At 40.4% G+C, this 15,127-nt stretch overlaps 2 protein-coding genes across 7 annotated transcripts in view; both read right to left on the bottom strand.

The window, feature by feature from the left end:
• The window catches only part of rtkn2b (rhotekin 2b), a 78,250-nt gene extending 72,312 nt beyond the window's left edge, over positions 1–5,938 (bottom strand). For all 3 annotated transcript variants that reach the window (XM_036588051.1, XM_036588053.1, XM_036588050.1), the window contains exon 1: positions 5,649–5,938. In XM_036588051.1, the coding sequence (XP_036443944.1) occupies positions 5,649–5,759 (111 nt within the window). In that variant the 5' untranslated portion in view covers positions 5,760–5,938. The remainder of the gene's footprint in view (positions 1–5,648) is intronic.
• Positions 5,939–8,109: 2,171 nt separating this feature from the next.
• zgc:162472 (uncharacterized protein LOC553495 homolog) overlaps positions 8,110–15,127 on the bottom strand; it is a 35,724-nt gene continuing 28,706 nt past the window's right edge. For 3 of the 4 annotated variants that reach the window (XM_036588361.1, XM_036588363.1, XM_036588362.1), the window contains exons 25-29: positions 15,020–15,053; positions 14,091–14,183; positions 12,084–12,585; positions 10,892–11,165; positions 8,110–9,883 (exon numbers count right to left, since the gene is read on the bottom strand). In XM_036588361.1, the coding sequence (XP_036444254.1) occupies positions 9,761–9,883; positions 10,892–11,165; positions 12,084–12,585; positions 14,091–14,183; positions 15,020–15,053 (1,026 nt within the window). In that variant the 3' untranslated portion in view covers positions 8,110–9,760. The remainder of the gene's footprint in view (positions 9,884–10,891; positions 11,166–12,083; positions 12,586–14,090; positions 14,184–15,019; positions 15,054–15,127) is intronic. The other variant, XM_036588364.1, reaches the window with a different exon arrangement.

Genomic DNA, 15,127 nt, shown 5'->3' with positions numbered 1-15,127 from the left:
CCTCTGTAGTATAAAATCTATAGTGTATTTCTACAGTGTAGTTCTATAGTGGATCTATAGTGTAGTTCTTTTCCCTCAGTACAAACTATTCTTCCCTTACACTCTTAAAAAAGATGGTTCTTCAAAGAGCCATGAGCACTCAAAGAACCCTTTGCATGATTTAAGGGTTCTACGCATCATGAAAGGTTCTCGAGATTGGTGGAGAACGTGCTGTAGATGATTCTATATAGAATCTTTTTGAAAAGGGTTCTTTATAGCAGGGGTTCTCAACCTTTTCCGCCCCAAGGCCCACCTGTTTGTAACTGTAAAGCACAGCGGCCCACAAAAAAACTAAAATCAACTTTTTAAAAAATTATTTTCTTTTCTTAATTGCCTACACTGAAAATCTGTGAATTAGCGCCCGAAAAGATCAGAACGTCGATTTTACTTCAATCACAGACACTCAGATTTGTAGTTATGTAAAACACGTTTGCAGAAATGTCAAAAAAGGAGAAAAAGAAAAAAGGGAGATGTAGGTGTGGACGGTCATTTGGGGCTGCAGTCCATCGCATGTTCACTGAAACCACTAGTGTGGCTCCTTAGTTTTGCGGGTTTTAGCGCCTCGTTTGAAACAAACCTCACTCCACTCTTTTGGATTAGCGTCATCACAATCGACAATAATCCCACCAACAGTGAACTAAACAGGGTTCGGCTGGAAGCGGACTGAGACCCGCGGGTCACACGTCAAAAGGGAGCGAACTAAAGAAAAATGTTTGATAGGTCCGTAACAAACAAGGTAGGAGAAGCACCCTGAGGAACCTCTCCATCTCTGGCTGTCTCTGCACTGCGCGCACGTGGCTGCGTTGCCTCAAACTGATGATGTTTAATTGGCCTGCGACAGCAATATTTTATTGACACATCTCTACCGGCCCACTACGAATGACTGTCTCCCCCTGAGTACAGGCCCACGGACCACCAGAAGGTGCTTCATGGCCCACAGGCTGCTATATAGCACCAAAAAGGGTTCCACTACTGTTACAAGCCAAAGAACCCATTTTGGTACTATATAGGCAAGACAAGGCATTTATTTATACAGCACCTTTCATACACTGCTGTCATTCAAAGTGCTTTACAAATGAGAAAATAGAGTCAGGAAATACAGTTGTTTCACATTCAAATAGAAAACCAATTAAAAGCAACATTAAAATATAATTAAAACATGTTTAATACAATAGATTTAAAAGAGAATATCATTAAATTCAAAATCAAATGAAAAATTAAATTAGGGCAGTTAAATAATCAAATTAAAAAAATTCTGTTAAAATAAAAGGATAGAGAACCCTTTTTGTACAGTAAGAATATCTAGCTCTTGACTCAATCAACAGAAACAAATCAAATACAGATTAATGGGGAATTCTGCTTATGTTTCCAAATTGTGTAAACAAAGTCATTCGGAGTGGTTTGGTGTGAAATGGTTCACTGTAAGGAAACGTACTGACTCAGATTTGTTTACAGTGGTGGTGATAGGGAACCAGGGGTCACAATGTCTACAACACACATAGAGCCATATCCGAAACCACCAGTGAACCTACGTGTGACTTCTGAGATTTTCTATGTAATACTAATAATAGAAAAATAGAGAAAGTTTGAAAATTTTTCTCTGAGGACTATTCAGCCTTAAGTTGCTCTGTATGTGCCGCTCTGTCATGAATGGCTTTGAAGGCAGAGTATTCATAACCATTTCATGTAAAAACTTTCTGTGAGATACATTAAGCCCTTCAGACGTCTGGTTCCTATCACCACCACTGTGAACAACTGGATAAGTTTCTTTACAATTGAGCATTCGATGTCTAACCTTTCTGAGTTTAATCTAAAATCTTAATACTTTAATTACGCAGAAATTAGGAAAAATCTGCATAATTCCCTTTTAATAATCCTTTAAACATGGTTGTGTCATTAAATGGTTCTTGTGCTGAGAGTTTTAATAATCCAGTGGTTTCAGTGAAGAGTTAAGAACCTCTAACCTTTAGTGAAACTTAAAAAAACGAACAGAAAAAGAGAAATCTTCTCAGAATACACTGAGCCCAGACTTCGATCAGAGTGCCATCAGATATGTTATATTGCTCATCTCATGGCCTTCAGACGCTGGAGTCCTTCAACTCTGCAGCAGGTTGGACCACCTCAATCAGGGAATCCAACTCTTAATACAGTTTAGTGAATTTCTCAACTGATTTGCTGTCGACTCTTCCAGCACAGCGCTTCCCAGCCTCAGTCCAGGTGACCTCAGGCTCTTGATATGACTCACATTTTGAAGGTCTGGTTTATTAAATGACTAACTGAAAGAGTTGCTTCACTTCAGGAAACACAAGAGCATGCAGTGCATGGAGTCATCGGGACTGGGATTGGTCACCACTGGTCCAGACTCATGGCCTTGCCGCAGGTGAGGTCATCCACAATCTTAAGCATTGAAAGGTTTAACACATACGTTTGTCTGAAGATCACACATTTCAATGGCTGTGGTCCAAATACACTTGCAGCCTTAGCTAGCACGTACAATTCCACACTGCTTTGCTAGAATGAGTACTACTTACCACCAACGAGAAACTACAACACTTAGCTAGTGCTTAGAATACTAGAGAACTTAGCTAGTATATGTAATTCTAGAACTCTTAGTCACAGTTCTAGAACATTTCGCTAATGCACAGAATTCTGTCTGTATAAAGGGAACAGACTATAATGTTTAGCTAATACACAGACTTCTGGCACCCCGATAGGGAACTGGACTGTGCTAGAACTCAGAACTGTGCTAGAACTGTAGAACGTTTCGAGGACCCTTAAGTAGTGTCGTTGTCCAATGGGGACTAGATTGCTATAGAATAATTTCATTAATGGGTAGAATTTGCTAACATTTGGCTCATGTCTAGACATCAGGAGACCCAATAGGAAGCTAGAACACACCACAATGCTTAACTAATGTATAAAATTCTAGAACGCTTAAGTAGTACACGGAAGTGCCGATGGATGGAACGGAACACACTAGAACATCTATTTAGAATTCTAGAAGGCGCAGTTAGATTTCTTAAACTCCTAGAAGACGCAGTCAGCATACTACAGTGCTAGGTTAGCTAGAACTCAGAACATGCATCAATACTATAGACTTTCAAAGTGGTGAAGTCATTCTGATATCACCACACACATATTTGGAACTATGGGTCCCAGATAGCAGACTGGGCTGCTGGGTTTGGGCTGATTCTGGCTTACTGATGCTGACAGCTGTATATGGTTCTGCCTCATGTCTACATTTGTGGACAAATTCTGGAGTGAACGTTGTGGACCAACAATGTAGATGGGTCAGATTGGGGCCACATCCATTAGTTCTACTCACTTTACAGTGTGTGGGCAAGATCTAGGCCAGGGGTCGGCAACCCAAATGCTAAGAAGAGCCATTCAACAAAATCCTTTCAACAAAAATCAAACCACAACATTTTATTTCCATTTTACTGAAGTAACGTTTTGTCATCTCGGCTGAAAATATGTCTTACTATGTGCTGGCTAATGTCCTATTCTAGACTAGAAAACATAGTTTAAATGAAAACGCAGCCTTACTTTGCTCTGCTATAAGTTTCACCTCAGCATTAGCCGCTCTTCTCGCATCTCCGGCAGGAAATTTTTCCTCGAAAGTGAATAGTTTCTTGTAAAGCATCTCTCAATGTTTGACTTTTTTGAGGCTGAAGTCAACTTCTCATTTGCCAGCTTCTTGTTAGAATCTTCCAACTCCACCTTAAATGTATTCTTCCTATTACACCAGAATGTAACTGCTGCATTATTTAAGGTGGAATGGGACAATATAAATAAAAAAATAATGCGTGGAAACGAATTAGTAAGGCGTGGGAATGGGATCATGTCTTACTAAGTCGTGGCCACGCATTAGGAAAGGGGTGTCAAAAAAAGGGGCCGTATTCAAAAATCTCAACAAATATATAACTCAAACCGGCCATTATAAAAAATATACAAAACTCCAGCAGTAAAATAAAAGCACTTTTAGTAGACACTGAAATATAACATGAATATTTGAAATATTCAGAATTTAAATGTCCCCAGGAGCTCAGTCTTTTAAACCTGCCTGTTTGCTTGAACTAAACACCTGGCGCCCTTTCTCTGCTGCAAGTTCATTAATGTTTGGGCTCAGTTTCTGAGCTGCTGAGCTGATGTTAAGTGTTTATGCTGGCTGAACTGCAGCTCGTGTGTTTGGTGATACGATGGGCGTGGAATTGTGTAGAATGTGTGTGGAGGTGTGACTGCTTTCCCATAGATTGTTGTTAGGATAGGAGAATCAGAGCACACATTACATTGCAGTGCATGCTGGGAACTGTAGTGCAGCACACTGTAAAACAGGCTAATATTAATAGAAAATGAAAACACTTTTGCAGGCTGGATACAATTGTGTTGTGGGCCTGATTTGGCCCCCAGGCCTTGCGTTTAGCACATGGGCCTTAGGATCTCTTTCCCATGCCTTTCTACAGGGAGATTCACTCGAAAGAGGCCCCGAATATTCTGTTGTAACTCCCATTAGGATGAAGCAATCTTAACCAAAAAAAAAAAATGCTACATACCTTGACGTATGTGTAATCAATTACATTACATGTGATGCTGGAAGTGATCTCCATTTTCTGCCAGACACATGAAGGAATACAGGGGTATGCGCCAGGAAGTTGCAAATGGAGGTTAAACGTGTCGACGGCTGTCCGGTACCTACCTCATCACTCAGACGCAGAGGCATCCTGGCTTGTTTAAAGCTCCATATACTGCGGAGCACATTGTGCATTGTTTGGTTCAGATTGCTTCGTCTTAGCGAGAGTTTTTACAGACTATTCGGGGCCTCTTTCGAGTGAATCTCCCTGTAAGTCATGGCCATGCTTTATTTTTATGTATATAGGATATCACCAGCGGGGCTCCGTAAGAAGCTGACTTCAGCATTGTAAAAAGTTGAATGTTGAGAGACATTTTACAAGAACTTTTGAGGAAAAGTTTCCTGCCGGAGATGCGAGAAAAGCAGCTACAGCTGAGCAAAAGCTTAAAGCAGAGCAAAGTAAGTCTGCCTTTACGTTTATATTATATTTTTTAGCCTATACTAGAACATCAGCATATACTGAGACATATTTACAGCCAAGATGGTAAAACGGACATAAAATGTTACGGCTCCCAAGGTGGTTTGATTTTTGTTGAAAGGACAAAATGGCTCTTCTTAATATTTCGGTTGCCGACCCCGTTATTTTGTCACGCTTGTATACAATAGAACTCGTTTTGGTGCTATATAGAACCATTTACAACACAATCTGAAGAACCATTTCACCATTTGAACAACGATTTAGACATGGTTAATTAAGTGTTCGCGGTTCTATACAGAACCACTGCCTTTACTAAAGAAACGTTGAAGAACCACCTTCATCATTTAAGAGTGGATAGTGTTCAACACCTATCACCACTTTTAACACTGAAAATAAACATCACGGTAAACCGATACAGACGATATATCGCCCCACACTACTTAGCTAGTGTTCTACAGCTCGGCCAGTCAGCGGGTGCTGCAATATGGGGGCTGCAAGCTGGGGGGCGATATGGGTGCCCCATATCGCCCCCAGGCGGACCCGGATTAGAGCAGTGCCCACCTGTGCGGAGTCCTCAAACACGCTGAGCCGAAAGTGGCCCCGGCGGACCTCCATCTCCACCGCGGAGCCTCGAGCCACCGTGGCCCTGGACGTCTGGTTCCTGCAGAACATCTCTGGAAGACTGAAGCTCCTTCACTGCGCACGGACTCAGCGCTCAGTCTCTGAAGGAGCTCATCTTCACCGAGACGCAGAGCTCAGAAAAGTAAAAGTTTAAATGTAAAAAGTAACAAAAGTCCAGCTCGACAGCAGCGCCGCAGCTCCGCTCTGCCCACGGCTCACATGCTGCAGTCTCCCACTCCGAGGAGAATCTGGGAGGCGCTCAAAGTTCACCGCAGGCTCTCGGAGAAGCGCAGCCCCCCCTGCAGGGCCGGGCAGACATCTACAGCAGTGAGGGAGATGAATCACGTGACGCTGAGGCGCAGTTTATGCACTTACAGGGCAACTCCCCCGAATTTTCAAAACTTCTGTTTCAATGATCCTTTGATCCTTTTGATCAAGATGTGAACGAAGTCGAAGTTGTGAAATGCTCCATCCTAAAGAAAAGAGCATTAGGCGTGGTGTTAGGAACCAGGCGTTCTCTCACCTCACTTAAGGTTATTACATGAAAAGGTTATAAATACTCTGCTTGATGGCTAAGACGTTTTATGATAGTTTATAGATAAGGTTTTGGCTTAAAACATTTTTAAATCCAGTCATAGCAGATAAGTATTTACAGGGTGTTATTAGGCAAAATTGTCCTCATAGAAAAAGTTTTTACCACTGTTTTATCATTATCTAGATAGATAGACAGATAGATAGATAGATGAAACTTTATTGATCCCAGAGGGAAATTGCATTGTTTCCATAGCAAGACATATAAATGCACATAAACTTACATAAACTATGCAGAAAAATAAAAATAGAAATAAAAAGACATAAGTTAATGTATAAGAGAGTAGGAATAAAAGTATATCTATTTGCATATTTACATGGCATATAAGATATGAGTTACATACATACATACACACACACACACATATATATATATATATACATACATATATATACACACACACACACACACACACATATATACTGGCTAGGCGACCCCTGGTTCCTATCACCACCACTGTAAAGAAATCAGAGTCGGTAAGTTTCTCAACAATGAATCATTTCACATCAAACCAGTCTGAATGACATCTTAATGACTGAATTATGCAGAAATTTGAAAAATTGGTGGAATTCCTCTGTAATGAATAGAGCACTGTTTCTCAGCCCTGTTCTCAGAGCAGCTCACCCTGCTTCGCACTGTAGTGCTTTCCTGCTTCAACACTTCCAGTTTAACCTTACAAAGGACTTCAATGAGTAGACCGTTAAAGGCGATGTATTAGAGCAGACCGTTAAAGGTGGTGTATTAGAGCAGACCGTTAAAGGCGATGTATTAGAGCAGACCGTTAAAGGTGGTGTATTAGAGCAGACCGTTAAAGGCGATGTATTAGAGCAGACCGTTAAAGGTGGTGTATTAGAGCAGACCGTTAAAGGTGGTGTATTAGAGCAGACCGTTAAAGGCGGTGTATTAGAGCAGACCGTTAAAGGTGGTGTATTAGAGCAGACCGTTAAAGGCGATGTATTAGAGCAGACCGTTAAAGGTGGTGTATTAGAGCAGACCGTAAAGGCGATGTATTAGAGCAGACCGTTAAAGGTGGTGTATTAGAGCAGACGTTAAAGGTGGTGTATTAGAGCAGACCGTTAAAGGTGGTGTATTAGAGCAGACCGTTAAAGGCGGTGTATTAGAGCAGACCGTTAAAGGTGGTGTATTAGAGCAGACCGTTAAAGGTGGTGTATTAGAGCAGACTGTTAAAGGCGATGTATTAGAGCTGACCGTTAAAGGTGGTGTATTAGAGCAGACCGTTAAAGGCGGTGTATTAGAGCAGACTGTTAAAGGCGATGTATTAGAGCTGACCGTTAAAGGTGGTGTATTAGAGCAGACCGTTAAAGGCGGTGTATTAGAGCAGACCGTTAAAGGTGGTGTATTAGAGCTGACCGTTAAAGGTGGTGTATTAGAGCAGACTGTTAAAGGTGGTGTATTAGAGCAGACCGTTAAAGGTGGTGTATTAGAGCTGACCGTTAAAGGTGGTGTATTAGAGCAGACTGTTAAAGGTGGTGTATTAGAGCAGACCGTTAAAGGTGGTGTATTAGAGCTGACCGTTAAAGGTGGTGTATTAGAGCAGACTGTTAAAGGCGGTGTATTAGAGCAGACTGTTAAAGGTGGTGTATTAGAGCAGACCGTTAAAGGTGGTGTATTAGAGCTGACCGTTAAAGGTGGTGTATTAGAGCCTGGAAAACATTAAATGCACAGGGGAGGTAAACTTTATGCTGATTTTTCCACCCGTCACCCGTCTGTAGTTAATTAATAGTGTGCTGAGCAATTTAGCTGACCAGAGTGTAAAACAAACAGAAAAGAATTACAGTAAAATACGAGTAAAATACAAGTAAAGCATAAAATTTTATTGACATATTTACATGTGCAATTCATACACTTGCTCGTAGAGAACCTGGAACAGGAAAATGATGCAGTTTGTTCAACTTCATTTTATAACACTGTAAACTGTACTATATAGTCTTTATGGTTTGTGACTTTACAGGCAGGCAGCAGAAAAATGGCACATCAATGTGACCAATGTAAAATACAAAGTACACTTCCACAGAATAAAACCCAGACATAAAACTGTACATCATGGCAGTGTTTTCAGAATTGATGGTATAAATTAACCTGGTACAAACACATACGCAACGCAACAAACCTAAGTAAGGCAAGATGGACACCTGTCATGATGGAAAACACCCTGTATGAAGCGGCGATTCTAAAGGATTACACAAGAAATGCAGCTTATTCAGTCTGTGAATGGGAACAGATATTTAGGTTCATAATTATAGACGGTAAAGATGAAAGCAAGACTACATGAGCAGGAATTTACAGAGATGCTTTTTGTATAATTTAACCATAAATAAAAACTATTTAGGGGAATCCGGTTAAATAAATACAAGGCAGACAATTTAAATGAATACTCAGTCTGTTCTTAACAATATCTCAATCTGCTGCATCTGTAGCATAGGGTTGATAATCATGGCCAAATATTACAGTACTTAGAAAAGAACAGAAAACAAGATGCTTATAATAGAAGCCAATGGGCAGTTGCTTCAGTACCTGCCGACTGACAGTGTTTTTAGAGTGAACAGGTTTTCTCTTCTTTTCTAAATGCAGGAAAACGCTTCAAAATCAATGTCTGTGGTATCTGACAGTGTCACACAGCTGCAGCACATGATAAAATGTTAATAAAATGGAATATTACTTTAATTTAGTGGTTCTCAAACCAGTCCTCAAGGCTCCAGATGATCCACATTTTTGCTCCAACCCAACCAACAATGAGAAGAAATGAGGACTATTCAGAGGCCCTGAGGACCATTTTGAGAACCACTGCTTTAGTCAACTGAAGTGAAACGAGAGCAAACTGCATTACTATTTTGGCTCTGTATAGCTTTGAGGTATAAAGTTCTACTTGATTTTCAGTCATGGATTAACAGCCTAATAACCACCCCTCGATCAAATTTCAGCAGAATTTATCGGGTAAACATGAGTAAGCACTTTTTAACTGAGTCACTTAATAAAAAAAACAGTGAGTATTAGAGTGTTTTTCCTGATTCAGAGTCCGACATCACTTCCCATCATCCATATTTAAGGAGTGCAGGTTTGTTTTTGTTTTTTTAAAGGAAGGATGGCTTCACCTAAAACATGCTAATGTGGCTAATAATTAGTGAAATACTGTAGGTGCCAAGCAACAACATGCAAACTGTCGCTGTCAGGAGAGAGCTCGGTCTTCGAAGCAGTAACTTAATAAAAGAAAGAAAAACGCTCAACTTAGTGTGAAAAAAAATGAAAAATTTCATCATGAAATGTTTACACAGTGTAAAGCTGCCATGTCAAATAATGTAAGAGAAAAAGTGAGAGGGTTTCTTATGACAGCGATAAAATGCTACCTGCTACCCACCATGTTTCATTCAGCCACATCATTATTATCATCATTATTATCATCATTATTATCATGCTTTCACTCCCTCTAGAAGTCAATCCCTCACTCCATCTCCTCCTGTTCGTCCACCTCGGTGAAGATGTCGCTGAAGAAATAAGCGGAAACGCTGGTGGGCTCCTCTTCTGCATTTGGGTCCGTACACAGGGTCTCAGACTGAACTCTAACCTGAGAAAGATGAGCAGTACAGAAAAACACAGACAGATCAGAGTCAGCAAAATAGAAACACCAAAAACCCGTTGTATCATTTTAAAAAAGACCAAGTGACTCCACTCAACACTGGTAAACACCAATACAGTTTTGTCATAATAAAAGTCTCAATATTTTAAAAAAAGTTTCAATTTCAACAGAGCAATAATAAAGAAATGCTGTAGACAATATTTAACTGAATATAAATAACAAATATAAGCAATTTACCAAAAAGTCTCTGAAAAAGATAAAAACATGAAAATGTGACCCTTTGCCAGTGACACTGTGGGTTTTAGATCAACTGATCAATCAAAAAACATATTTTAGCTCAGATTTTAGCTCATACAGCAGCATCAGAAGACTGAAAATCACCCTAAAACCAATGTATTGTTTCAAGAATGAGCAAAACACATACTAAACTGGTGTGTGTTTCTTAGCAACAAATCCCAGTGCTATCATAATAAAAGTCTCAGTTTCAATACAGGAAAGTGGTGGGTGGGTTTACAAAGAAATGCTGTAGACTAATAATTAAGATTTTATTAAATACAAACAACAATTAAACAAGTGTACGAATTATTAAAAAATAACCAGTAACGTGGTTTATTTATTTTTTTTAGGTTAACTAATTCATTTAAATGATAAAATTAATAGTTCATTTAGACTAAAATTTAATTGAGGGAGCCACACACAGACATATGACCGCATACATCAGTTGAAATCTATATTAATAAACATTAATAAACATTCTGCTGTTCACAGAATAATCTTTAACCATTATGCTGCTGGAGTTAAACTGCTTGGCAGAAGACCTGTTATTTGCACTCATTATAAATTATTCAGTGATCGTTGGTGAGTGTATTTTCTTGCCATTTTAAAAAAGCAATAAACCGTTTGAGGGTACACATCACAGTGATTTTATGGCCACAGTTATGGCGTGTTGTTAGGCACAACACAATCATCAAATGCAGTAAATCATTATGTTTTTACCTCTGGAGCTGGAGCAGGAGCAGGAGCAGGAGCAGTTGGGACAGTAGGCTGTGTGCTGGTGAGTGGGGGATTAACTCTGGAGGGTTTTTGGGGAGCAGATGCAGATCTGCTGACTGAGGTAAGAGGCCCCGGTGTGGCTCTTCTCCTTTCAGAACGAGATGTGTTTACAGCCGGTCTCTGAGGGCCTGCTGCAGCTCCTCGAGTGGCTGATGAAGACCCCTGTGTGCTTGTACTGGACATGAAGGAGAGGAAGCCTCGAGGTCTCCTACCAGGTCTACAGAGAACAATAACCAGCCCATTAGTAAAGCAGAGATTAATGGGCAACATAATGCATATTGCAATTATATTGCCTCATAAGGATGATGCAACATTCTGGTGTCTGAAATTCGTTTCGTTAGTTTTATACTGGAGACCAATGTAGCCAACAAGTAACAGATGCTTATTAGTGGTGAAACAACACATTTTAAGACCAAAACTTTTTTTTTTATTCTGATTATGATGTATGATATTTGAGATTTGGTTAGATTTTTGATATTTTAGGTGTCAAAATATTTTGATTGTACAGATTCTAATTATACGCTTAAAATAGAGCAGAACATACAGGCCCAAAAATCCATGACAGATAGTAAATGAAAGATGCTCTGGAGACACAGAGCGGTGTATCAGTATTACAGTTTTAAATTTCTTCAGCCCTTTTAGAATGGATATTTTTTGGTACTGTACTGAAACGACTTTTTTGAGTTTTCAGTAATCTCACGTAGCTAAAAATTTAATTTGTCCACACCTTTGTCTATTTTGGTGAATACGTTGCACTGCATATACTTGTTAGCAATATTAGCCTTGAAAATCCAACAAAACACACCAACACCGAACATGTGTTGGCTGACTGCCACTGAAGGCTGGATTTTGTGCTAGCTTTTGTCCAGTTTTATAGGTGCCATTCAGAGTCAGAAACCACATGAACAAGTCTATTTGTGACAACCTAATAATATGAAACAACCGTGTGATGATTCAGGTGTTCGTACATTAGCCTTATAACTCCAGTGCAAAACTAAAGAAGCAAACGTCAAACATGTCATGACTACATTTGCTACATTAGGAAGACTGTTTACATGTGAGTTTTGGTTGATCCATCGGTTTAAGAAAACAGAACATAAGAACACCGAAATCGCAGGTCCGAGCTCAGACTCACCTTATAAGAGCACCAGTCGTGGCCAGTGGTGTGATCTGATGTGCAGGTTGTGACTCGGCCCCTGACCCACTGGCTTCTGTCTCCTCTGCACTAACAGACTCCAGTGCCTCTGCCTCTGGGAGACCCTCCTGTCCAACAGTGCTTTGGGACGAGGCCTCAGGTGCAGCCTGGGAGGGCGGAGTCTCTACACTGACAGGCTGAGATAATGGTTCAGAAATTTGCTCTGAGGAAGACTGAGATGGAGCAGGGAGGAGTGCAGAGGGAGCTGTAGTCCTTTCACCGAAAACAGCTGTGGACAGGACGTCCTCTGGTGAAACTGAAGTTGAAGCTGTGTCCTTTGATGAAGCGGTTAATGGTACAGTTTCTTCAGACAATAACACAGTCTGTTGTGATGAAGCAGGTAAAGTGCTTGTTTCTTCTGGAGGCAATGGTGAAAGCTCTTTTGCAGGGAGGCTGCGGAGGCTTTTTCTCTGAACTGGGTTTGGTTTGATCTGTAGCTTAGCTGCAAGCAGAAAGAAAACGTGTAAATAAACATCTTTAAGAATCAAGATGTTGGGAACAGCTTCTTTTTGCAGGTAAATCTTCTATTCTAGTTTCCGAACTTTATGTCCACACAGCTCAAAATACACCTGCATATTAAGCAGGTATACAGTACTGTGCAAAGTCTGTGACTGCCTTTCATTTATTTAATTTCGAGTCTAAATGGTCATTAAGTACAAGCTATCCATGTTCCACACACATCTGGACAATATAACATCAAATTTTGAGCATTTATTGTCCATTCTTTGCCTCTATTACAGCTTCCATTTTTTTCAGGAGATTCACTTTCAGTTTCAGAAATCAGCAGGGATGTTTTTCTTTGACAGTTTAGCCTTAGAAGTTGGTTGCATTTCCTGCTTCTTGCAATCCAACCAGTTCCAAAGACATTCAGTGATGCTGAGATCTGGACTCTGGGGTGGTCAGTCCATTATTCTGAGAACACCAGTAGTTTCTTTGTTGGATTTGCAATATTTTTGAAGCCTCTGAAGCAAGAGTTGTCGCTTGGAGCTCTCTCTCAAAGATGAAAGCTTTAAGTGCTGTTTATCTGATGGGGACAGTTTTGGTGGTCCATCAGGTCTTGCAGGTGGTTGTTAGGAGTCCCATTTTTCAGTACATTTTCTTTATTGCACAGTTTGCCTTTGAGTTTCATCTTGATTATGCAAGTGGATTATCCTATTACCTTTTATCTTCTATCTCCTCAGAAATATCTCCTAAAAATGAATCAACTTGTACTTGTACTTGTTGTACCCATGTCCATTCTCTGTTTTGATACTGGCCTTATCTCTGTACTACCACTCAGAAGTACATCACACCTACACAAGTTGCTCTGTCTGGCTATGAGCTATAAAAGTAACTTAAGTATATGAAAATAAAGCAATAAAATATTAGCATTCATGTATAAAAGATATAGTGTTTTTCTATGTAAATCCTAGCTCCAATGTAGTAAAATGAGTGTGAAAGTTTTAAAATATTAACAATTACCCAAACTTGTTTCATTGCTATGGCTTAGAATCAGCTTTGTCCACAACATTTTGGAAGAAAGGAATAGCATGAGATTGCAATGATTTCTGGGCAAGTTCTGTTGCTGAAGTCAACACTTATGATCACTTGGTCCCTCGCCCTCCAAAGGCCTCATCTACAAACTTCACTTAAGCTAACAAAGTAATGGAACAGCCCTTAAGATGGTACTTGGAACCCCCCAAAACGGAGGGAAATGGCAAAGCCAAGCTGACAAGGGCTTGTACTCTTGGCTCCATCCTTCCACTTTTGATGAGAAAAAATTGGCACAGGTCTTTCACTTAAATATAGTTTCTCTGGACTTTTCATGGTATTTTTCCCCAAATCGCACACATGAAACACAGGAATCGAAACAGATTCCTTAAAACAACAGAGCTACAAAAAAGAGGGGGTAATGTAATTGCAGCTAGATGGAGAAACCTGAAAACTAACTCCACCTCTGCCCCTTACCTCTCCTGCCTTTCTCTGGTAGTTTTCGTCTCTTAGCAGGATGAGCCGTCTCCTCGCTGCTTCCATCTGCCTCAGAGCTTAATGAGGGCTCTGCTGGAAAGGGACACAGTTAACACTATTTTGATAAGGCAAACTATGACTTATGTACACTATATGGCCAAAAGTACGTGGACACCTTTCTGAATTACAGGGTTCAGGTGTTTTAGTCACACCCATTGCGAACAGGTGTATAAATCAAGCACATAGCCATGTAATCTGCTTAGACAAACACTGGCAGTAGAACGGGTCGTACATCAGAGCTCAGTGACACTAAACATGGCACTGTCATAGGAGGACACCTCCGCCACAAGTTGAAAGAGTGTAAATATTGCCTATCCCCTGTTGCATCACTACAGAGCTCCAGACTGCCTTTGGAAGCAACATCAGCTCAAAAACTGTGCGTCCGGAGCTTCATGAAATGGGGTTTCATGGCCAAGCAGCTGCACACAAGCCTAAGGACACTATGCGCAATGACAAGCATCAGCTGAAGTCTGGACTCCGACTATGGAAACGTGTTCTCTGGATGATGAATCTGGGTTTGGAAGATGCCAGGAGAACGCTACCTACCGGAATACACAGTGCCAAGAGTAAAGTTTGGTGGAGGAGGGTTAACAGTCTGGGACTGTTATTTATTCAGGGTTTATGGGGATCAGGTGACAGGCAGATGACCCACATACTTTCGGCCATATAGTATACGTGAAATACAGTAATAGACTTTTGGGGCCATATTTGTTATGAACAAATAATTAAATGTACTACAGAACTTTCCATCACCATTTGACACTTGCTTATACACCTTTCTGACTAATAAGCTGGACTTCAAGGTTTTTCTGACCACCTCAGCAGTAAAATGGATAAAAATTTAAAAGCTTAAACAAAAATAGCCTTACCACGTTGCTCAGCAAGGCCCTCCACAGCAGCTTCCTGAAAAAAGAGTGGAGGTAAAAGAAGTAAAATGTGAAAAACTTACACTTTTAGAGCCATACAGATGCAGATAT

The sequence above is a fragment of the Colossoma macropomum genome, unplaced genomic scaffold, assembly GCF_904425465.1.
Source record: "Colossoma macropomum unplaced genomic scaffold, Colossoma_macropomum, whole genome shotgun sequence".
Lineage (NCBI taxonomy): Eukaryota > Metazoa > Chordata > Actinopteri > Characiformes > Serrasalmidae > Colossoma > Colossoma macropomum.
The sequence above is the reverse complement of the archived record's forward strand: the minus strand, read 5'-3'. Positions and strand labels throughout refer to the sequence as shown.